At 48.8% G+C, this 24,832-nt stretch overlaps 1 protein-coding gene across 6 annotated transcripts in view; it reads right to left on the bottom strand.

The window, feature by feature from the left end:
* The window catches only part of LOC139758004 (uncharacterized), a 711,662-nt gene that overhangs the window by 250,321 nt on the left and 436,509 nt on the right, over positions 1–24,832 (bottom strand). For all 6 annotated transcript variants that reach the window (XM_071678987.1, XM_071678988.1, XM_071678989.1 and 3 more), the window contains exon 7: positions 19,963–21,997. In XM_071678987.1, coding sequence (XP_071535088.1) covers positions 19,963–21,997 — 2,035 coding nt within the window. The remainder of the gene's footprint in view (positions 1–19,962; positions 21,998–24,832) is intronic.

The following is a 24,832-nucleotide window of genomic DNA, read 5'->3' as shown; positions in this document are numbered from 1 at the left end:
ACAATGCACGTTACAGAATACAGCAGTGACGATACAAACGTGATGCAACGCAGGTTCTCACGGCAGCACCCACGTACATAAGAGGCCCTCTAGATAACTTCCGCTCCTCCATGAGCTAAATATAATCGAAACAAACAAACAAAAAAATAGTGAGCTCATTAAGTAATAGGAATCTGGGTATCTGTAATTATATGTCGTCAAGGACGCTCTTCCCGGAGGCTCCTGCGCTACTATCATCAGCAGGGAAAGGAGGATCTTCTTCGAAATGAGGGGTTCTTTGAGGGGGGAAGGGGGCTGTTCTTCCACGGGAGAGCCTCGCCGAAGGTGACTTTTCACTCGCAGCGTTACCACGAGCAGGCGGAGCCCGGTAACGCCTCCTAACTTTGGATGCCATGATATATATCTCTTTTGCCTATTACATGTAAGCAATTAATTTCCCATCGTTCAGAACATCTTGGTTAGAGAAGGTTTCCACCCCCAAAAAAGAAAACTCTTTCCCAAATTAATATGCATATCTATGCTACTAATTGCCCCTAAATGTAACCAGCTGGCCCCAACCAGCGCAGGCGTCATCTGCGGTTTAAGAACACAGTTTGTGTCACGTATTGTTCCTGAGTTATCGTGCTCATGTGTCCTCAAGACAGACCGCGTAATGCCCAGCACACCGGGGCAGTCGCCGGCCATAACAATATGCTGTAGTAACGGTGAAAACATTAGCAGCAAGGGTTGCAACACGGCGGCTCGCACTATCCCGACCTCGCTTATGCCTGTGAATAAAGCAGAGGCTGGCGTGAGAGCCGAGGGGTAGGGGGGTCACCCGAGGTCAAGGTCAGGGTGTAGCGTCTGTCGCAGTGTCACTGGGAAGGTCAGGGTCGCAGTGTAGCGCGCGGTGTGGTGTACTTGGTAGAACACTGTCGTCTCCCGTCTTGGGGGCTAGACACCATGCGACACAATGCCCTGACCGGATGCCACAGTCACTTAACAATGACTCACTTCCACACACAGACAATGGAGGCGGCCATTTACTGTCGCCGAGAGTGGTTTATACCATCCCCCTTACCCCCTTTCCTTAAGCACAGCCCTCACCCTCACCACCACCACTTCCATACTTCCCAACCAATCGCCCCTAGACCCCGTCCTCCTCCTCCTCCTCCCAAATCATCTAGACCCACACACATTAGCACTCACACCCCCTCCTCCTCCTCCTCCTTTTTCTAATTAGGTCTTCTTCCCCCAACGACCATCACTGTATCCACCCGTCCCCTCTACATCCTCACTTTCCCAATCACAACCTCTACCCACTCCTGCCCACGGCGGTTCTGCTAACTGTCTCCCTTCCTCCGACTTGCATCCCTCTTTCATCTTCTCAAGAAATCATTGCAGATATGTTATCAGTGAGGCGAAGTGTTTCTTTATCCAAAGGAAGAGATAAGGTCTCTTTTTCCACTGGTACGAAGTAGGTCTTTCTGGTCTTTGGCCACAAGTATCTTTTAACCAATTCTGTCGCACGAGCTATCCTTGACTTTTCTTTTCCGAGCACACTAAAGCCGCCTCCCCCATTGGCGGAGCAATTCCTTTTTTAGGGGGTCTCCTTTCTCCCTCTCACTCCACTTTGGATGACTGTAACATTCCCTCATTCCGTGAAGCCCCTCATACTAACCCTGTGTCCCTACCTGTAATCTCTTTTCATGCAGTTTAAAAGGCACTTCTCTCTCTCTCTCTCTCTCTCTGGATGCAAGCAAGAGATACAGACCAGACAGCATTCTCCTCCACTTCAAATCCGCTCCACCTCCTCTTCCTCGATCACCGTCTCGTCGCGCACAACCACGGTCATAAAATGAGATTCGGAATACGTCTCCCCGTGGGACAGACGCAATCTAATTAGGTTCAGTGCCCCTAAAACCCACCTTCTTTCACGAACCCCTCGTAGCTCTCCCAGCTTCTTTGATGGCCTCATAATTTCCCCATTCAGTATAAATACTCGGTATCAACATCGTTAACAACTAATCCGTCTTGGAAATCCCATATCACCCAAATAATTAAGTCTGTTTCAAGTGCCGATGAGTCTTCTGCTCTACAGAAAGGGCTCCGATTACAGCACGGACTACTTTCTCCTTGTGTGAAGTACTGCCCTCACGCGGGGCTCAAGATGTTCAAGCTCTACTTTCTTGGTGGGTAAGGTCGAGCCACAAGCAATCCAACTTATCATCAACTCTCCCAAGTCTGACCTCAAAACCTGGACGGGCTTGCCCCGCGCTGCAGTGCTGGTCTCTCCTTTTCCCTGCGGTTTCTGCTCCCGAGGGCTGGCTGCTTGTGTGCCCCTCACCACTCGTTAGACCGCGTAATACCGGCCAATCTACAGCGTTACCAAAAAATATAAAAACAAAGTGAATGCGTACACGTTGGAAACTTTAGGGTGGGCTGTTGTGATGTCTGCTTGTTCCTCTACATCAACAAGCTTTGGACACTCTTTACCTCCCCATGTCCCCTCCCCCATCACCACTACTACTCCCCACCATCCCCCTCCTCTCTACACCCCTCCCCACTCCTCTCTAACCCACACCGCCACTCAACAATCCAGACACAAAAGCACACTCAGAGACTGGACAAGGGCCCACAATCCATTCTCAAAAGGCAAGGCTATAAATCTTACTAATCGACAGACAGCACAAACATCCAATGCCCCCAGAAGACTGGCTAATCCTGACGGCCGGCATCAACATCCAATCCCGGGGAAAGACTGGGGTTAATCTTCCTAGACCGAGTCTCAGCATCCATGCCCAACCACGAGAAGACTGGATGATCCTAGGGCAATGTCATCATCAATACCCAATCCTCCGGGAAGCAGGCAGCCTCAACCCTCTCCATACTGGCAACAACAACAACAACAACAACAACAACAGCTTCCCAGCAACGCATTATGCATAACAGTCCTCATAAACTGGTCTCATGAATGCATACATGAGGCCATCATCTTGATCTCCCCCCACCACCCCCTCACCAGCTGGTGGGGCCAACAGGAACATGCCCGGTCATTACTCTGAATAATTTACAACCAGCAGATTATTCACGCCGCCAAAATATTCATGCCACCAAAATGAAACCTTCATGCAGATTCTCTCTCTCTCTCTCTCTCTCTCTCTCTCTCTCTCTCTCTCTCTCTCTCTCTCTCTCTCTCTCTCTCCCCTCCCCCCGATCCCAAACCCTCCAACCCCACCAGGACTTCACACACCCACGCGTTCATTTGCATTTCAAAAATGCTTTTACTTTTGTCATATCCGGAATCCCTACCTGTTCACTCCAGGTCTCACCGATAATGTAACATTTTCCCCCCCTCCCTCCCTACAACACTTGTGCTACAACGCGCTACAACTGGGACCACTGGAACACTGGAGGATATGAAGACCCATGGATATCAAAGAAGAATCATGCAACGAGACTTTTTTTTTGCAAGTGTTCTAATCTATTCCGGCCCTGGATCATGACGGACGCAGCTGACTTAAAACTCGCACTTCTTCCCACAGTTAAAGTACATGAAATTTGTGTTATGAGTGAGGATGGCGTGTCTTGCGCCGGGCTAAGTGTGTCAGGGAGTCGGGGTCTGAACGACCACGCGGAGGTAAAGCGGACAACCAAGCCGCCTCTCACGTTTGTAATTTCAACAGCAATTTTCAGGTAATGGATGGAAGGCACACCGCAAACCTCACACTCCCTCAAACGATTCGTCCCGAACGTACTGACGTGAAATGCTGAGGAGGTCACTGCCCTATTTTCATCCATGGCCTGGCCTCCATACGCTGGCCTGGAAGAGAGAGAGAGAGAGAGAGAGAGAGAGAGAGAGAGAGAGAGAGAGAGAGAGAGAGAGAGAGAGAGAGAGAGAGAGAGAGAGAGGTCTCCACTTCGAAACACCAGGTGGGGTGGCTCCTTGTTCCTGTAGAGCGATCACTGTGCTAGCCACTGGGGGGAGAGGGAGGAGGAGTTCGCTGGACCTTCTTCGTCTTACAACGAGGAGCAGAACGGTGTCAGTGTTGGCTGGGAGGGAAGGCTGGCCCGCCGTGTTGCTGGCGGTGTCGTGTGCGTCGACTTGGCTGGACCGCGGCTGCAAAGGTGATGACTGGGCACAACACAAAGACGGCCGCGGGGGTCGTGCGAACCACACGCAAGCCACACGAAACAACTGCCGTTCTTTTGGAGGGTTTTACTTTCGTGATTTCGTGAGTGTGTGTGTGTGTGTGTTTGCGTGTGTTGTAACAGCTGCTACACATAGCATCCGCGGCCCCACCCTAGTAATTTTTTTTTTTGTTTAATTGGGTGGTTAAGGGGGAGGGCGCTGTCGGGAAATGGAAGACTGTTACAGTGTAGTACAGATGTATTTATGGCGTTAGGTTTTATTGCAGTGTGTGTGTGTGTGTGTGTGTGTGTGTGTGTGTGTGTGTGTGTGTGTGTGTGTGTAGGAAAAGGGGAGGGGGGGTGTCTGCTGAAAACGCATTTTTTTTTTTTGGGGGGGGGGGGCCTTATATACCACCCCTGGCAGACTCGGTGTGTGTGTGTGTGTGTGTGTGTGTGTGTGTGTGTGTGTGTGTTGCTGTTTGTTGATTTAGGAGGAAAACTGATGACGCTAATATATATATATATATATATATATATATATATATATATATATATATATATATATACTGTATATATCGATGGACGACCAGAGCCCCTCTCCATGGTGTCCAAACCCCCATCACAATCCCCTCCGTCTGACCACTCATATCACCTCATTAAAACTAAGTTTCCAGATTGGAATTAACATCTCCCTCCAAGGGCCAAATACCTCTCTCTCTCTCTCTCTCTCTCTCTCTCTCTCTCTCTCTCTCTCTCTCTCTCTCTCTCTCTCTCTCCTTCATTCTAACCTTTTTTTTCAGATTTCTGACAGCTATGACCTGCCTTTAACACCACACACACACACACACACACACACACACAAAGACACAGACATACACACATCCCCGACCTCCTCCAACACTCACCACTAGTTTTGGTCGTCGCTACTACCACCATCATCAGCCTTCCCAAACTTATCACCCGCTGTCACCACGACCACTATCACCACCCTTACCTCCCTCTCCCGCTACCACGAGTCCCCTCCACACCACCAGACGTCCTCCACGGCCATGATCAAACATTCCACCAAGATCAGAACCACACCAACACAACTCGCAGACAAAACTCCTTTCATCGCCTGAGTGTTTCAATATCAGCAGGCAAACAGATCCCTCCTCCACCCCACCCTCCCTGGGCTGCCTCATCAGTCTAACTCTTGTGTGATCATGTCACGCCACACAACCCCCCACACCCCACCCCAGTACATCCGGAAGCTACCCCCCCCCCCCCTCACCCTCCCCTCCTCCTCATCATCATACCAACGTAGTCATCCTCGAAGGTCATCCTCATCTTCAGTGTCTGTACATTTTCAAGACTAGATCCTTACGTAAAAAAAAATAGTGTTTAAACTTCTGACGTTTAATGTACCAAAGATAACTTCATAGATTACATAATTCCATAAGTAACATGAATTATCTTCAATAATTCCGAGAGTACCATGGGTTACCTGAAGGAGCTGTCGTCTGTATTCTTCAAGATTCCAACTAATTTACCGTGAGGGAACCACACACACAGACATCCATCTCAATAGCCACGCACGACCTAAGCAGATCTAGTCACTTTAACATCACTTACGTAAGTTAATTGAGGAGACATTTCCCGGTAGTTAACCTGTCTAAACTAACGCCAGACTAATAGTCACTTTGTTCTCTCTCTCTCTCTCTCTCTCTCTCTCTCTCTTGTGTCCCAGTAAGTTCCTTAATGAGCTTTGATTCCTTGAGCTTCCGATTCGATCCTTGAGCACGACGGTACGACCCTTGAGCACGACGGTGCGACCCTTGAGCACGACGGTACGACCCTTGAGCACGACGGCACGACCCTTGAGCACGACGGAACGATCCATGGAGCCCCACGATTCGACCCCTTGGGTATGATGGCCTCGCCTGTGTGACCTGACCCATAAAAGTAGGTCACTGCTGACGTAAGACCCATAAATCAACCCCCGGGGTTCCACTATTTGCTGCCTGTGTACGAATACGAAACTTTGTTATCGACACGCTGCTAACACAACTGGTGGATTCGTTCACGGTAACGTTAGGTCCTCCCACGGGTACTGTGTACATCAGTGTTGTGTCAATAACCTAACCCAGTGATGCAGAAGACTTCCGTCGTCGGAATGTTCCCTAGAGTGGAACACACTGAGGAACGTCGAGGTGTCTGGTGAGGCCAATCCCTCATCACTCATAAATACGTGCGGTTTAAGGAGGTCGTAAAGATTACTTATAAGAAGGGAAAAAAAAAAGAAAAAAAAAAAAAGCTCTTGAAGAGCGACATTAAAGTGGATGGCACTGACCCGGAGAAGGAAATTTTGGTCAGGGTTAGCGAGGCCAGCTGGAATCTCCTCCCACACCTTCTGTCACCAAGCAAGGCTCAAGGAACCACAATTTTTTTTTTCATCTTCTCCTTCTTGTTAGCTTTGAATAATTCATCTCTCTAAACATCTGGAGACGAAGCATTGTCATGACTGCGTGGGAGAATAATTCATGATCATTCTCCTTCACTACCGCACTCCACACACACCCTCCCACTATAATCTACGCACTCTAACCACACACTCCCTCCACTAACATACTCCACACACACACCTCCACGTCGAAGTTTCAGACATCATCAGACATACGAACTGCAGTCTGTTCCTGCCTGGAGCTCTGGCCACAGTAACAAACGTCTCATTCCAAACCTGTCAATTCGTCCAGTTTGCGCCACCCGGTATGCTGTGCAAACCCTCTCTTCGTTTACTCCTGGCGTCGTTAATCTCTGAAGAGGAACGTCGTTTTATGGTCTCGTTGGATGCGAGAACCTTCACTCGAGGCGGCAGCATCCTCGAGATACACGAGAACTCCAGCTTCAAGGATCACCTCACTTTTCAGCCCCATTCCTAAGATGTTATTGAACCCCTGTCTCCTCGTGTAGCTAGCTGCTTGCTCAAGTTCAGACGATCTCGGAACTTAAATGCAATTCACTATATATATATATATATATATATATATATATATATATATATATATATATATATATATATACCATGGCAGTAGACAATAAATGTAATCAGGCCATCTGCTGACTAGGAACCATAAATGTAATCGTAGGAATACCTTTCGTCTGAGAATTTAATCATATTAGCTAATGATGGCCTCCCGTACCGTAATCTAGCATTACACAATTCTAACTCGCATTTTATTATCACTTGTCTTAAGGACAAGGTTCAAGTGGGTTAACCTCATTATCTTCAATGTGTTTAGTGCAAGTGTGTAATGAGAGTGTGGTTGGAAACTAGTCCATCAGTGTGTGCAGTGCGAGTCCGCCTGAGTGAGTAGTGTGACCACACCACTGAGAGGCGTGAGTCTAAATACGGCACATCTTTTCAATAATTCTGTTGCGCAAGACTTGCTCAAACCAGTTATGTGGCAACGCACATAGTACATCCTACCCAAACTAACGCATCCTGTACCTGACTATTTCTCCCCCCCCCCCACCCCACTCATCTTACACCTAACCAGTCTCCTCCACTACCTCACCTACACATAAACAGTCCCCTCCACTACCTCCCCTACATATAAACAGTCTCCTCCACTACATATAAACAGTCCCCTCCACTCCCTCCCTAGAGTCTACCCCTCCCTCAAGCACCTGTCCGCCACCACGACCCCTACATGTGTACGGGCGTACACAGGACCGGCATCACGTATGGTGCATGAGCAATCATGTGCGTCACGGCCCAGATGGCGGATGTTATGTACATCTTCTACGGAAAAATGTGTACAGTAACAGGTAGCGATGTAACCCCTCGAGGAGTACACAGGGGAACTGTGCACTGCTACAGGGTTGACGCTCCTGTACACACCTCGTTAACACAGTGTGCACACGGCGGAAGGACGGACGGACGTACATCAACCTTGGGAGCGGTCATGTGCACCAGCGACGTGTGTTCGTGTTGTGAGCGCGGCGGCCGTGTGTACCGAGGAAGCACCCAAGTGAGGAGACCAGGTCGTGATGGTGCGTAAGGGCAGGTGTTGCGGGGTGGGTGGGAAGGGAGGAGATCGGTGGTGGGGTGGTATGGGGTTGGTAAGACGAGCCGTCTTAACACCCATGAGAAGTGAGGTAGGCAAGCTCCCCCTCCTCCTCCTCCTCCTCTCCTCCCTCTTAAACACCCCCTCCCCTCCCTCCTCCCCAACACAAAGGTCGTGAGAAGGTAAATTCCCACCCACCCACCCATCCTTCCCCCCCCTAACCCACCCGCTCCATCACCACCACAAATCACCCCCTGGCCACACAACCCTCCCGGCCTCCAGCACTGTCATTACGTCTGCCTCGTGAGACCCGAGCGGCGTCACAACAACAGACAGACAGACAGACAGACACCCACCTGACGACGCGTGGCCAACCAACACAAGTCATTTGCTTTTCCTCGCTAACGCTCACGTCTGAGGCAGCAAAACCCCGCTAACTATAAGGCAGTGTAGCTACGCCTGTGATTCAAAGCGCGACGTTTATTAACCTACAACACAATGCACGAATGATCTACTAGAGTGAAAGTATTAGTTCAAATACTTTACACACACACACACACACACACACACACACACACCATTTTCTTTGCTCCCATGGTTGGTGGCTGCCGTTGGGATCCAGTAAAAAAAAAAATTGGCCATAAACTTTATAACACAAATGTGATTCCACAGCGCAGTGGAGGGTGTGGTATGTGAGGGAGAGCGTTCATGTACACAATGCCTTACTTCTTCACATATGCCCACCACTGCTTCTGCTGCAGGGGGTGGGTGACCCAGTCTGGCCTTACCATGAACCCTGGCTTAACATTTACCAGACAATAAACATTAACTTGCGAGCTACACTGGCTGGCGCTTGAAGCAACAACAACGTTCTCTCTCTCTCTCTCTCTCTCTCTCTCTCTCTCTCTCTCTCTCTCTCTCTCTCTCTCTCCCTCTAACGACCCGGATGAGCAGGATAGTCTGAACTACGTCCCTTCCCCCCCGCCCCTTGTCTCCACCCCAAACCCTATGTAATCTCTCATCACCCACCAACACGACCCATGAATGTTTCCTCCCCCCACGACCCACCTACCACTGCCACAACCCCAGACAGCCTCCCCTTAAACCAATGCCTGCAGTTTAAACTATCACACACCATCCTGGCATTTAATACCCAATGGCACAACACGGTCACAATTTCTTAGATCAACAATCACGATAATAAACACTTCCAGCACAGATTAGGGGCGGAAGAAAACAGCCTGTATGATCCATAGCCGCACCTGATCCTACTGTCCATAAGACGCACCGTACGAGCAGCTACACACAACACACGAAGAGGAGCACTTGCCTCCCCGCCGTGCAGCTCACCTAGACGTACCGCTGTTTAGGTGTACCGTTCTCCTGACGCACAGTTCCCCTGGTGTATATACCGTTCCCAGAAGTCCCATCCCCCCAACTGTACCGTTTCCAAGGGCACTGTTCCCCTCGGGTACCGTTTCCAAGGGGGGTATCCTTAAGCGTACCGTTCCCTTCGTGTTCCGTTTCTTACAGGTACCACGTGAGCCACTGCGGTACCGTACCCCAAGGTGTACCGTCAGAACAATAGCCAAGGGGTGAGACAGTGGCGTGGTGATCTATTCAGAACGGAGGGTCGCGTACCACTGAATAATGCACCACTCCGGAAACTCCCTCCTCTCTCCCTTGAGCTCATGTGGGAGCTTAACATATAGGAGCTCTCCTCTCCTCCCCCACAGGAGTTCAGCTCAACGCGAGAGCTCTATCCACCCCGGCAGTTCAACCGGGAGCTTAACACAAGGGAGGGAGCTCTCTCTACCCTCACCAGAGCTCAACCGGGAGCTTAACATGGGAGTTCTTTCCTCCCAGGAGCTCAGACAGGCTTAACGAAGCGGCTCCCACTCCTCACAGCCAGCTAGCCAACCAGGGACTTACCTGGGCGCTTGGAACAGCTTACCAGTGTACCTGGCAGGAGGTCGACACACACGTCGAATATGTCCACTCATGTCACCACCGTCGACGCACGGGGATCGACATCCGCTTCGGCGCATGAGGTAGTCGACACCCCCCACCATCCTATCTCCTGGGCCGGGTTCAGTCCACTCTGTGTACTCGGGACCAGCATTAACGTCACTCACGTATAGAGGGTTCGACGCCCGGTACTCATGAACCGTCGGGTTCGACTCGAGGTACTCACGCACCTGGGGTCGACAGGCCTAACCATACGTGCCATCGTTGCACCGAAAACGATAAGAGAGAGAGAGAGAGAGAGAGAGAGAGAGAGAGAGAGAGAGAGAGAGAGAGAGAGAGAGAGAGAGAGAGAGAGAGAGAGAGAGAGAGATGCGAAGTAACTCAAAAACATCCCCTTCCACTGACAGGGGGATAGACTAGTGATAGAATGAGACGTACTGAGAAATGGCTTGAGCCATATCTCGTGAGAAAGAATGCGAAGAGCGGCCACACACACACCCACACACACACACCACCACCAACACCACCACCACACGCCCCCTATGAAGCAGGTGACGCGATAAACTCAATGAGAAACAACATATGCGACCCCTGCCGGGAGGGACGAGGGTAGCAACAAGCCAGTGAGGAACATGGGAGCGGAGCCGCACCTGGCGAGACACGCTTAATGAGACGACTATTGAGAAACAGGAGGTGGGAACACCCCCTCCACACCCCCCCCCCCCCCTACCTCTGGTATGATAATCATCCGTGCATTAGGTCACAGCCAGACCGACCTTGGCTGCGCTCACCTGGTGGCCCTTGATCTCCAACCCGCAAGGCCTGAACCTTGACCCTTGACCCGGGTTCCTGCCAGGGTAATAACCCTCCCACAAACAGCAAACCCAGATATTCTATTCCGTCGCCACACACACACACACACACACACACACACACACAAAAGCACAATACCTTGCAACACCTCCGGCCATGCAAGAAAAACATCCACATTTCAGGCAACACAAATAAAGATACAGAATGATGGGCTGGTCTAGACAAACACACACACGGATACAGAGACAAAGGCCACATGGGTTTATAAATGATTCCAATTACAGATCGCAGTCACACTCTGCTACACAGGTTATAGGTAGAACAAGGGAGGCAAGCCTGTCCCTACATCACTGCTACGGAGGTTATACAACTAGAGAGGCCACTACATCACTGCTCCAGGGGTTATACAACTAGAGAGGTCACTACATCACTGCCACAGAGGTTACATAACAAAAATACAACATCATCGTTCATACATTAAGTTAATCACAGATCTAAAATATCATCAATAAATGTTACCTTAAAACAAAAGCAACAAAATCAGAAAGCCACCTTCCTTGGGAAGGAAAAACAAGTGAACATCTATAGTTTAAATGATCCTCCTTGGACAGAAATTTCACATAACAATTTACCAGTGGCAAGGTATCAGATAATACAGGTCACTCGCTGCGTAATGATCATGTTTCAGGGCATGACTGATACAGGGGGTTCAAGTCATCTGTGTTGGAAAACATCACTGCGAGGTAGAAGCAATCTACGTAATATGTAATAATTAGGAAGACCAAGACAAAGTGGCGCTTGTACATAAAGATACAATCGAATGCATACACAAACACTCATACAGACTTGCAAAAAAAAAAAGCACACATACACCACACACACACACACAAGCATAAAAACACATAAATAAAGACAGAAGACGCAAGCACCTACAAAAGACATACCAACAAACAGACGTGTACATACACCAGTATACACGTATATAAACACCAGCGCATCCCTGAAGTCTCCACAAAACACAACACAGAGACGACCAGCCACCAGCATCTTCTTTCCTTCGCCTCTGACTTACATTCCTGTTCAGGCGACTTGTATATAAAAAAAAAAGGAAGCATAACTCGAGCGCCTCACAAAAAAAGGTGACGTAAACAAACAAACAAATGCATCAACAGGCTCCAGTAACAGTTAATTACCCACCCACAGACACACAGACACAGACACACACACACACACACTAATGGCTTCCACGAAGAGGATAAGAAGAATTTAAAGGCACCACAATTTGTTACACTGAAAATACACCCACAAAACACCAAAATCCACCACCAGACTTGCCTCACCACAAACCTCTGGACGAACAACACAATTTAGAAAACGACTTGAGAGAAGTCGGTGATGACCCTTAAAAAGGAAAGGTCAGGCCATTACACCCATGGGGTCGTACCGTTGTCCTTGAGGGGTCGTAACGCCGTGCAAGACGGTCGTACCACCTCGTTCGAGGGTCGTACCTCTGGTGCGCTCAAGAGTCGCACCATTGTGCTCAGGGGTCGTACCGTCGTAGCCAATACCGTACCGTTTTCCCCAAGTCGTGCCTAAGGGTCGTATCGTCGTGCTCAAGGAGCCGACGAGCGAACGAGGTACATCAACAAGAGGAGAATCATCAAGAAAAATGAAAAAAAAGACAATTCACAACTCTATGATAAAGTTACACAACAGAGAATACATGCGAGTTCTTGAAAGCCATCTGTGGACAGACGAGCACAACACCGAAGCCTGTAACCTCAGCGGGAAGGCAACACTAATGCGAACACAAAGAAACACAAAGAGAAACGAACGGAAAACATCAATCAGCAACGAATGAAAAACAAATGATCAAAACAAGTGATCAAAACACATTTGATCATCAAAACACACGTGATGAAAACACAAGCGATCAAAACGAATGTGATTCTCAAAACACAAGTGATCAAAACAAGTATATAAAACTGCAATAATATAAACAAGAGAAACACAAAACGGAGTCAAAAACAGGAACATAGATTTGCACGGAATTCAAAAGCAACACAAAAGGTGGGAAACAGAATCACACACACAAAACTGCATGGCATGAAACGCACTAGAAAAACAAACAACCAAGAAAACTAGCCACAAACTCAACATACCTGAAACATATGAGCAACACACAAACATTAATACTACAGTCACTACATGGACAACACAAACACGCGCGGGGAGGCAAGAACAATAGCAACAACAACAACAAAACAACAAGAGGAGAAGGCAACGCCCGCCCAGGATCTCGAACCAACAACTCATTATTATGCAAATTGCGCCAGTATCCTCCCCAACACAAAGGCCGCTACACGTGTGTGTGTGTGTGTGTGTGTGTGTGTGTGTGTGAGCTGCCTCTCTCAACTAAGGGTCTAAGGGTTCAGGTCAAAGGCCAGCCCTATCATACTCAAGGGCCTCGCCGTCGTGGTAAAAGGGTAGGACCGACTTACTGAAGGGGTCGTGTGGCACCGTTGTTCAAGGGCCGTACCGTCGTGTTCAAGGGGGGGGGGTCGTGCAGTAGTGTGTCCAGATGGTCGTACAGTCGTGATCAAGGACCGTGCCGCCGTGTTCAAAGGTCGTGTCGCACTTCCCTAGAGACGTACTGCCATGGAGGGTCGTGCTACCGCCGTGTTCGAAGGTTTAGAAATACTTTAATCGTATCTCAAACCGCCGCCGCGGCTGAGCCCGGGGTAAAAGTCGTCCTAAACCCTTGAAAAAGAATGGAGAGTAAAAACTGGGACTACAGTGTGGTGCTCCATAAGGGTAACACCTGTGCCTCGACCTCACCCTCGACTGGAGGAGGACCTGATCACCCTTACAGCCTGGAGGAGTTCAACATCTCCGCCCTAGCCTCACCCCTGGCAGGGTGGGAAGACCAGGTCACCCTGACCTGATAGAGCAGGGGGCGCCAGGCCGTCCCAGTGGCAGGGGAGGAGACAGAGGGGTCGTGGAGGCGGCGGGGAAGGGGTCGTGCGTACATGGGGCAGGGATGGGGGGAAGGATTTACTGAAGTGGTTGGCCGGCCGATCGCTCGAGGCACTTCACCTGCGGAGCCAAACTGCCATTCGCTCTTCACCTGAGTGGTCCCTCTCGTCCCTCACCTGAGTGGCCTGTGGTCTCATACGTTCACCTGAGTGGCCAGCCTGACCCACACGTTCACCTGAGTGGCCTGCCTGACCCACACGTTCACCTGAGTGGCCTGCCTGACCCACACGTTCATCTGAGTTCCCTGTTTGACCCATACGTTCCTTCAGTCATCAACCCTTCCATCATCCTTCAAGCAGATCCACAGCATACATACATTCAGCGTTACAAACACAAAAACACAAAACACTGTACACACTGCCTACGGGGTTCAGGAGGGTAGGGTTGGGTGCCGCCAGGAGTGGGGGAGGGAAGGGGAGGACGGGAGTTCCATGGCTTCTCATCCCACCTTCCTTCATAATTCAGGGTGTCCCCCCCTCCACCCCCAACAAGCCATCAGGAAAATGAACTCATCTTTCTCTCCACAGCCAGAAAGTTGTTTACTGTATGCCTACCTTAACGGAAACCATTTCTTCTCTTACTTTCTGAAACATAATTTTTTTCCCCTCTTTAAGATTCTTATCTTCCTGTTTCCAAGGCGCAACCTCCTCTCCTCCCAATTTCACTAACCTTTTTAGACTCGTAAGTATTCTACGCTTTTTCTAATTAAAGTGTCGGAAATTAAAATTACATTTACTTTAAAGTTTTTCCTTATTTATCTGAGTCAAATGTTCCTCAGTGAACATTTACAAACGTCTTTTGATCTTTTTCTTTTAAAAACTTTATCTTTTTTTTCCCCTTGTAAGGTGAATTCTCTCCATACTCTTACCCCTCCATCCGCTCCTAACATGACCTAGTTCAAGAGAAGACTAGAAACGACCAGCCTCGTTACGACCCACGAACGACTTAAGGGGTCGTACCACCGCATTCACGGGGGGAGGTCAGCTCGGAACACCCCAACTACCCGACACTATCTATCTTCTGCAACACCCAACCAGCTCGCAACACGCCCTCTACCCACGACCCTACCTTCTGCAACACCTAACCATCTTGCAACACCCCCTCTACCCACGACCCTATCTTCTGCAACACCCAACCAGCTCGCACACTCTCTCTACCCACGACCCTATCTTCTGCAACACCCAACCAGCTCGCAACACCCCCTCTACCCGACACTATCTTCTGCAACACCCATCCAGCTCGCAACACCCCCTCTACCCGACACTATCTATTTTCTGCAACACCCAGCCAGCTCGCAACACCCCGTCTATCCACGACATTATCTATCTTCTGCAACACCCAGCCAGCTCGCAACACCCCGTCTATCCACGACATTATCTATCTTCTGCAACACCCAACCTAACCCCTAACAGAAACTATGGTATTCCTCTCCTCACTATCCTAAACCTATTTTTGCAAAACTGTGGACCAAAAGCCTGCAGCACCCACCTGCAACACAAATTCTACACCTCGCAACACCCACCCTACACACCTCTGGCGTCCATCTACTTGATACATCTACCAGTGACAAGAACAATGGAGAGAGAGAGAGAGAGAGAGAGAGAGAGAGAGAGAGAGAGAGAGAGAGAGAGAGAGAGAGAGAGAGAGAGAGAGAGAGAGAGAGAGAGCGCACATGTGTGTGCTTAACTGCATATGCAAAATGCGTTTTGCTGACACCAGAATGACTATAATTGCACATTCAGCGCGACTGAGCAACAGCAGCTGGCGGCGGCTCATGGCGTGATGGCCACACTCCACAAATACACGTTGACACGTTAGGTTTTGAAACGTTTCATCCAACAAGAATTAATAATTCACGGACGGGAATGAATAATAATAATAATAAAACGTATGCAGAACCCTGGAGCGCTGAGAGCGCTGGCTGGCCGCATGCGTCAGAAACACGTGCTGATGCAAGCAAGGTTTGTTTACTTGATCAGCTGATTGTCAGCAGGAAGGGATGCAAATCTTAAGAGTTGGTCTGGGGTTAAGGTGGGACGTGTTGGGGTTGGTGGTGGTGGTGGTTGGGGGTGGGAGTGGGTGGGGGTGGGGTTCTAGGAGGCCACACTGCAAGCCACAGATGACAGAGTTTCTCATCTCTCTCTAGAACCCCCACTCTAAAGTCTAGGCAACTTTAAAAGGCAAGACTGAAAGACTTCCATCAACAGTTCAAAACTAACATCTTGGAAAGGATTAAACATTAAATTTCCGGCTTGTTTTCACTGGCTGGTTTGTGTGAGTATCATGGCTCGTGGAGGAAAGTGGCAAGGGGAAGGGAGGACTATATAGGCTGGGAGGACCATGGCAGGTCGGGTCACAGAAACAAGATCGTAAAGCACAAGGCACTTCCTCATCCACCACTCCCTCCGGCTCAACAGCCGCAGGGGAGAGAGCCCAGAAGGGAAGTCCAGTCATGGAACTTTTACTGTAAGAGAGAACGGGAAACGTTCCTTACTATCATAACTGTGGTCGTTGACTTCATTAGTGCTGAACTCTGAAAATGACGATTATCTAAAAATCAACTTCCTTTTTCCCCTATTTCGAGAGTTACAGTTGCTGGTAACAGATCCACAGTTGCTGGTAACAGATCTACAGTTGCTGGTAACAGATCCACAGTTGCTGATAACAGATATCAGTTAAATACCAAACCAGCCTTGATCAGACGGCAACTCGTTCCATCGTCTCAATAACTCTACAAAAAAAAAAAAAGCCACCGATGATAATGTATTTTCCTTTCAAATTCCTATCGTTATTTCTGATCGTTTGGAGTCTAGTTTCAAAAACTGTAAAAGAAAAAAAATGCTGTTATGTTGCCGAAATTAGTTAGTATTTTGCGAACTTCTGATACAGCCTCAAGGAGAATAAACCTAGATCTCTGGCTGTCTTTTTTTTCCCCCATAAGGCTTATCTCTGAGTGACGGAATGAGTTTTGTTGTTCTCCTTTGAATTCGTTCTATTTTTCTTTTTTCTATCTCAGATCAAATAACCAAAAAGTGATCACGAGTGGCCATGACAGGCGGGGGGGACATGGTGGGGGGGCATGAGGCCTGGGGGTCGGATCCTTAGCCAGGGCAGGACAGGCCGGGGGGGAGAGGAGGGTTGGCTGAAGGCCCCGGCAGCATACAGATCAGCCCCAGACTCCAGATAGCATCTTAATAGTCAGTATGAGCGCGAGGCCGCACCGAACAGGCTCATAAAACAGCCCCGGGAACCCACCAGCCTCATTCCTCGTGCCGCCTCCCTCACAACAACCCCTCCTCTTCCTCTTTTACTTTCTTCACGGCTCCCCAGCCCGCACCGGGAGTATATGGTACGCGTCGGGGCAGAGTAATCTCTTGGCCTTTTAATGAACGGCAAGGGAGTGCTCAGAGCAGGAGGAGGAGGAGGAGGAGAGGAACAATGGGGGGAGAAGCTACATCATTAACCCCAACCTACCTCCCCCTTCTACGATACACTTTACTACTACCATCTGGAGGCTCCCTCATTCCCCCCTATACCCCTCCCAAGCCTTGAGGTCGTCCCACAACTCGACCCAAAAGTCGTTTCGGAACGATAGGGGGCAGTTTTATAGTAAGAGGTTTCAACCCTACATGGAACACAGGGTGGTTCACATTGACCCACAATGTAATGACCCCATAAAAAAAGGAGCTAAATGAGCCCTTACTACAGTCTCCACTCACCCCCAGAGAGATTCGGTGACCCCAGAGTGCGAGCGATGGGGAGGGCTTGGGGATGAGTCAAGGATACGACGTCTCATTAACACATATTTCCTCACAATTGACGTCTTAACACATACGACCTCATGTTTGGCATCGACGATCCGATACGCCTGCCTCATCCATCAACACCAACCTTACCCATCATACTCTCACTCAACATCTGTTTCACTTATCCCCCCCAACAGTACCAAGCGCTGTCACTACTACACATCTATCCCCTCCTCCCTCCCCATGCACCACCTGCCTCACCACTGTTCCCGCCACCTGCCTCGGTGAGGACCTTGGTAACCAGTATGCGAAGGAAGAACTGATGGCCCTCTTCCTGGCTTGGGTCACCCTGGGTCAGGACCCCCAGACGTCTGCACCACAGCCACCAACACTGACGCCGCCTTCACCTTTCCTCCGACAACAAGGGCATCGCGAATTCAGCTTTGCCAGCGTCCGTCCTTTAGCATGACGGGAAACACGGTTCCATCAAGAGCTAACTGTCACCAGCCCTCCAACAAGACGTGAACTATTGCTCCAACACCACTGAACCCTCCAACAAGACGTGGACCAAGTCTCCAACACCCACTAGCCTCTAGCAAGACGTAGACCACCGCTCCAATAACAAGAGCCATTGCGTGAACCACAGCTCCAACAACCGCCAATCCTCACAAGACTCAGCCATCTTCACAACCCGACGCAACTCGAGTCGTTCCTCCCGGTTAACAACATCAACTTCATCAAAAACTAATCCCCGGGTAACACCTGATCCTGATCACCGCAGTAAAGTCTCCAGGTGATGAAGACGATTACTGAGCCAGTCTATATATCTTCCTCCATGACTTAATCCTTTAAGCACGACCCTGCGAACCCTGAGAACGTCGGTGGGACCCTTGAGCACGACCCTGCGAACCTCGAGCACGAGGGTAAGACCCTTGAGCACGACAGTGCGACCGTCTCACACGATGGCCTGGTCTTTTGACCTGAACCATATGAGGTCAGGTCAAAAGCCAGGCCATCGTTCTTTCGTGCTCAAGTGGTTAAATAAAAAATAAAAATCTTTCACGTACTTTAAGTGTTACTGAGGCCCGTCCGTCCTACCTCCCCCTTTTAGGCGACACCATTAACATATCTTCCTTTTAAACCATCATGGCTTACTCGCCATCGGTCGCGGCGTGACGAGGTCCAGCAGCGTCTCCCTGACGCTCCCACACGGTCTGTGCGTTTCCCTCGGCAGTGAACAGCCAACTATATTTCTCCTCAGAAGTCAGGATGATCAACACGGCTTCTTCCAATATACGACGACGTACACGAACTTCCCTTCCTCCACACTACCATGATGTAAACATCTTCCTTCATAACTTAATGTCATCTCCCACATTTTCCCTCTCCAACATTTTCATCGTGAATTAACATAGTTCCCGTCTCGTCCCTCAACAGAGTGGCCACATTCTCAGCGAGTTAACATCATTCCCATGCCTTGCTACATGGCTTAACATAGCCCCTACATCTTCCTACAAGGCTTAACATGGTCCTTACATCTTTCTTCATGACTTAAAATGCCCCCTACATCTTCCTTCATGACTTAACATGGTCCCTACATCTTTCTTCATGACTTTACATGGTCCCTACTCGTTCCTTCGTGAGTTGGTCCGAAGGCCGCCAGTGGTTCCTCAAAGAGTCGACCCCATTTGCATTCCCTCCGGCGTAGACACGATCTCCAGCGGACGGAATTTTCCCTGTGACAGTGAACGACTTCTCTAGCGACCCCCAAGGGCGAGAGGAGAGTCGTGTGACCCCTCGAACTGTGAAGGACCAAACTTTAGCCATCAGCACCAAGCAGGCGTCAGCCACGACTCCCGAAGACCAACATTCACAGGCCCTTCAACCACTCACGAACTTTAAGACATCTATCGAGTACAAGTAAACCACTATACACCTTTAAGAAACCTCTGAAGTATAAGTGCAAGCAACTTACATCTAAGCGAAACCTCTTAAGTATACGTAAAACCACTCTACACCTTACATAAACCTCTTAAGTACAGCCACTCTAAGCCTTAAAGAAACCTCTAAAGTCTGTAAAACCTTACATATACCCTTAAAGATTCAGTAAAACCACTCTCAACCTTAAATAAAACCTCTCAAGTATAAGTAGAGCCACTTCAGACCTCTTGCTTGTTAAGTACAAAACTTTGAAAAGGTTCAGGCAAAATGAAGGAGGTTGACAGTTTAGCTTCACGTACCTGAGCTACTGTCGCCGTCCCTCGGGTGATCTTGCGACGACTTCTTCCTGTCCCCTGGCCCTGTTTTCTTCCTGGCTGTCTGCTGTTTCCCCTGCTGTCTTCTCTGCTGCACCGGCTGTTGTTTACGTTGAGGCGGTGAGCCCTCTTTGCTCTTAGTCTCACAGTTAACTCGAGGTTCCTCGGATTCGCTGGCTAGATTTTCCTTCGCCTGTCTTGATAAATGTTCCTTAGCCTGTTTGGATAGCTGTTCTTTGATCTGCTCAGGTAAATGGTCCTTCACTCGCTGGGGCAACTGGTCCTTGATCTGCCTGGACAGCTGTACTTTGAGCTGCCTGGACAGCTGAACCTTCAGCTTTCGTGGCAGCTGGTCCCTGATGTCTGCCGCTGGCTCCTTGGACAGTCGCGCCGCTAGGTCGTCTACTTGCACGGGCGAACGCTCCTTTGTCTCCTTTGGTGATCTCTCCGGGGTCCCTTCCTTGCTGCTCTTCTGCTGCTGCTGCTGTTGCTGTTTCTGCTGCTGTTCTTGAAGGTGAGGGGATGATGGAGTATGTTCCTTTGATTTTGTGTGTTCCTGCTCCTTTGCTGGTTCTTTTGCTAGCTGCGTACCGTGTTCCTCCTCAGCCTTGGGAGGAACCTGTTCCCTCTCTTCCTTCGGGTGATGGTCGCTTGGTTCCTTCCTGACCTGGTCTTCGGACCGCTGTGATGGGTGTTTCTTTATTTGCAGCTGCGGGTGTTTCTGTATTTGCTGCAGCTGAGGGTCGCCAACTTGTTGTTGTTCCTCCTTCTGCTGGAACTGTTGCTTCTTTATTTGTTGTTCTTGTTCTTCCTTGATTTGCCGAAATTGTTGTTTCTTTATTTGCTGTTCTTGTTCCTCTTTTATGTGTAGCAGCTGTTGTTTCTTGCCTGGCTGGAAGTTATGTTCCTTCACGTGTTCCCTTTCTTGTTTCAGATGTTGTTCCTTGAACTGCTGTAACTGTATCCTCACCTGACGCAAGCTCTGTTCCTTCACCTGTTCCTTTTCTTGTTTGACTGGGTGGTCTTTCCTGTACTCTTTGTCAGGCTTCGAATGTTGCTCCTTCAACTGTTCCTTTTCCTGCTTCGGCTGGTGCTCCTTTGACTGCTCCTTCTCTTGCTTCGGTTGGTGTTCCTTTATTTGTTCCTTTTCTTGCTTTGGATGATGTTCCTTTGAGTGTTCCTTTTCCTGCCTCACCAGCTGCTCTTTTTCTTGCTTTACGTATTGTTCCTTAACCTCTTCTTTTTCTTGATGTGGCTCCTGTTCCTTTATTTGTTCCTTTTCTTGTTTCACCTGCCGTTCCTTCAACTGTTCCGCCTCCTCTTGCGGCTGATCCTGTGTTTGTTCTTTGACTTCTTTCGGATGATGTTCCTTGATCTGCTCCTTTTCTTGTCTTAACTGTTGCTGTTCCTCATCTCGCTGCTCCTTATTCCGTCCACCTTCTTGTTCCTTTACCTGGGGCGCCTGAGTCTCCAATGACTGGTCGCTGGCTTGCAGGAGCTGGAGCTGCTGCTGCTGCTTCACATGCTGTAACTGTACTTTCACTTGCTGCAGCCGGTGCTCCTGTATCTGCTGCTGCTCCTTGAGCAGCTGCTGCTGCTGCTCGCTGTAACACGAGTCTTTCTCGTTCTGTGGGCTGGAGGCAGCACTGTGAACCCTGGCGTAGTCGTCCGCGTCAGTGGTGGTGGTAGTGGTGGTAGAGGAGGAGGAGGAAGAGGAAGAGGTGGTGGTGTTGGTGTGGGTGGTGGTGGTGGTGACCGCCGGGTGGGTGGTAGGCGTGGGCGGAGGCGTGGGCGGAGGCGGCGGCGGTGGTGGTGGTGGCGGCGGCGGAGGGAGGGATGTGGTGGTGGTGGTGGTGTTGTGGGCGGCGGCGGCAGTGGTGGTGGTGGTGTGGGCGGGTAGTGGGGCGGGCGCTGCAGGGGGGAGGGTGTGGCTAGCGTTGGGGTGAAGGTTGTTGGGGCGGCTGAGGGAGTTCTTGCGTGCCCTGACTGGCAGCACCCCGTCACGTCGGATGTGACGCACCTGTAACAGAAACAAACGTGTTACTGATGTCACACAAGAACTGTGTTAAGGAATCAATACGAGCGTAACATATAAGAACTGCGTTAGTAACACAAGAATAGTCTTGCTGATACAACACAATAATTGTAGCTAATACAAAAATGTGTGTTATCATTAGCACAAAACTACAGTTACTCATACAAGAATTGTTATCACTTCAGCACAAGAACTGTGTTACAAATACAAGAACTGTATCATTACAAAAAATACACCAGAATAACTGTTATTAATACAACGCGATTTATTATCATTATACAACATGAACAACTTTGCACTTCATTATTATTCATTATGCATAATATAATCCATCTCATCAATATGACCAGACTGACCTTGTACTCACGATAGTTCAACCTTTGGGTGGGATGACCTGGCCTTTGACCTAACCCTTACAAGATACAAGGTATATATGGCTAAGCACAGACATGCCAACACGATTCCCGTGTTAATCAAACTGCGCGTACGATGCACGCAGGTCCCCTCCTCTCACACGTGTACACGAACCGTCCCGAAGCAATCAAAAGAACGAGGGTATAAAAGTACCTGAGCTTCGCCAAGTAATCCATGACCTGTCAGTCTCAGACCAGAGCAGATGGTCACGAAAGACCACCTGTGGCCTTTCTGACTTATTACTGCATCGGGCTGGGCCGTCGCTCGGACGAGCTGGGTCCATCACTGAATTACAGTCCCACGTGAGAGGAGGAATATTAAATTCTACACAGCGGTAGCCAAGCCCAGCTGGACGTTTTCATATTTACGACAGATCCACCGTCCTTTAAACCAATATATATATATATATATATATATATATATATATATATATATATATATATATATATATATATATATAAATACAACACAACCAGCAAGAAGAACCAGTTACAGAATACCTTATATTTCATCCCAGGAATAGAAAAAAAAAAGAGGGGAAAAAAAATGTATATCCTTCGGAAACAATCGGGGGTCTGAGTAAAAATGAGTTTACAAAACGTGAGAGAATGTCTGCTTGTGGAGTGGTGAGGTGAGGGAGGGAGAGGAGGGGAGGGATGGCCCTCCCAACAGCAGGGATGGACGGAGGGGAGGGAACCCATCAGGAGGGAGCTGGTGGTGGTGGTGGTGGACACGAGGCGAGGCGCTCATTATCATGCTGGCCAGGGGGAGGCTCTGCCTACCGCTCAAGATTTATGCTGATTCTCTCCCAGGCACGACGGTGAGAGCACATGACGTTAATGTTAAAGGTGAGAGAGTCGGTGAGGGGGAGGGAGAGGCAGCAGGATGGCCTCGGCCGGGGGATCACAGGCATCCTTAACACTGCAAAAGGATCCTGCCTCAGTCTCCCGCCTCCATCTACGCAGAGTAGGAATTTAGGACACCGTCACTGTCCTCCAGCAGATAACCACGTCACAGACCTTATGGTACATGTCCTCACCACTTAATGGTTCTCCTGTAAGTAACCTCGCCACAGACCATCAGGTCTTCTTTATATGTCCTCACCACTGAACTGTTCTCCTGTAGGTAACCATGTCACAGACCATCGGGTCTTATGGTATCTGTCCTCACTATGTAGTGGGAAATGTTCCCCTGCAGCCACCTCCGTGATAGACCATCACGTCTTTTGCTGTCTGGCTTTTTGCATGTACCAAATGTAACATAACAAGGTACAGAATGTTACAGCGATTACAAAACGTCACTAAAACTGTAACATTCAATTAGATACGTCTCTCTCTCTCTCTCTCTCTCTCTCTCTCTCTCTCTCTCTCTCTCTCTCTCTCTCTCTCTCTCTATATATATATATATATATATATATATATATATATATATATATATATATATTCCTATGAGTCCACGGGGAAAATGAAACATTATCCCCGTGGACTCATAGGAATATCTTGATTATGCGAAAAATTGTGATCCTTTCCAACATATATATATATATATATATATATATATATATATATATATATATATATATATATATATATATATATATGTATATATATATATATATATATATATATATATATATATATATATATATATATATATATATATATATATATATATATATATACAGGAATGCAGTATGGTTTTCATTAAACGAAGGATTAAAGAGAGTCAGGCGCAGGGTTATATAAAAGCTAGCAAATCAATGGCTACTGCTGTATCCAGCATGACTGAAATTCCCCAGACCGTGGACAGGACATGGCGCGGCGTCGGGGGGGGGAAATACGTTCCTTCAATTGTTCTAACAGTCATTAACCCCGGGTTGCACGACCCAGTGGATAAAGTCAGGTTTCTCATCACTCCATCCATTGTCTCTCTCTCTCTCTCTCTCTCTCTCTCTCTCTCTTTACTTTTCACTTCCTCCCGCACCCCTTCCATCTCCCCCCCCCACCCAAAGTCACCCTGAACACTCAGTGTCAACATGATTTGCATACAGAGAGAGGATTATTCCTGAGGGGGGGTTTCCATCAATGGGTTATATTTGGGGCACATGCTGGCTGCCACTTGGAGCCCTTCTTCAATATTCATGGAAACCTCCTCGGGGGTTCCACGCCAGCAAAAGCGTCTTATTATCCCAGGCAGAACAGCTAAATATAAACCAACACAAGCGTCCTTTTCGACCGGAGACATTTCTCATACCTTTGTATGCAAATGGTGTTGACAGAGGGTTCATTCTGGAGTGGGATGGACGTGGAAGGAAGTGGGAGGGACAGATGAATGAATGAGAGACCGGAGAGAGAGAGAGAGAGAGAGAGAGAGAGAGAGAGAGAGAGAGAGAGAGAGAGAGAGAGA

This window comes from Panulirus ornatus, chromosome 29 (assembly GCF_036320965.1).
Source record: "Panulirus ornatus isolate Po-2019 chromosome 29, ASM3632096v1, whole genome shotgun sequence".
NCBI lineage: Eukaryota > Metazoa > Arthropoda > Malacostraca > Decapoda > Palinuridae > Panulirus > Panulirus ornatus.
This window is presented reverse-complemented; position numbering and strand designations above follow the sequence as displayed.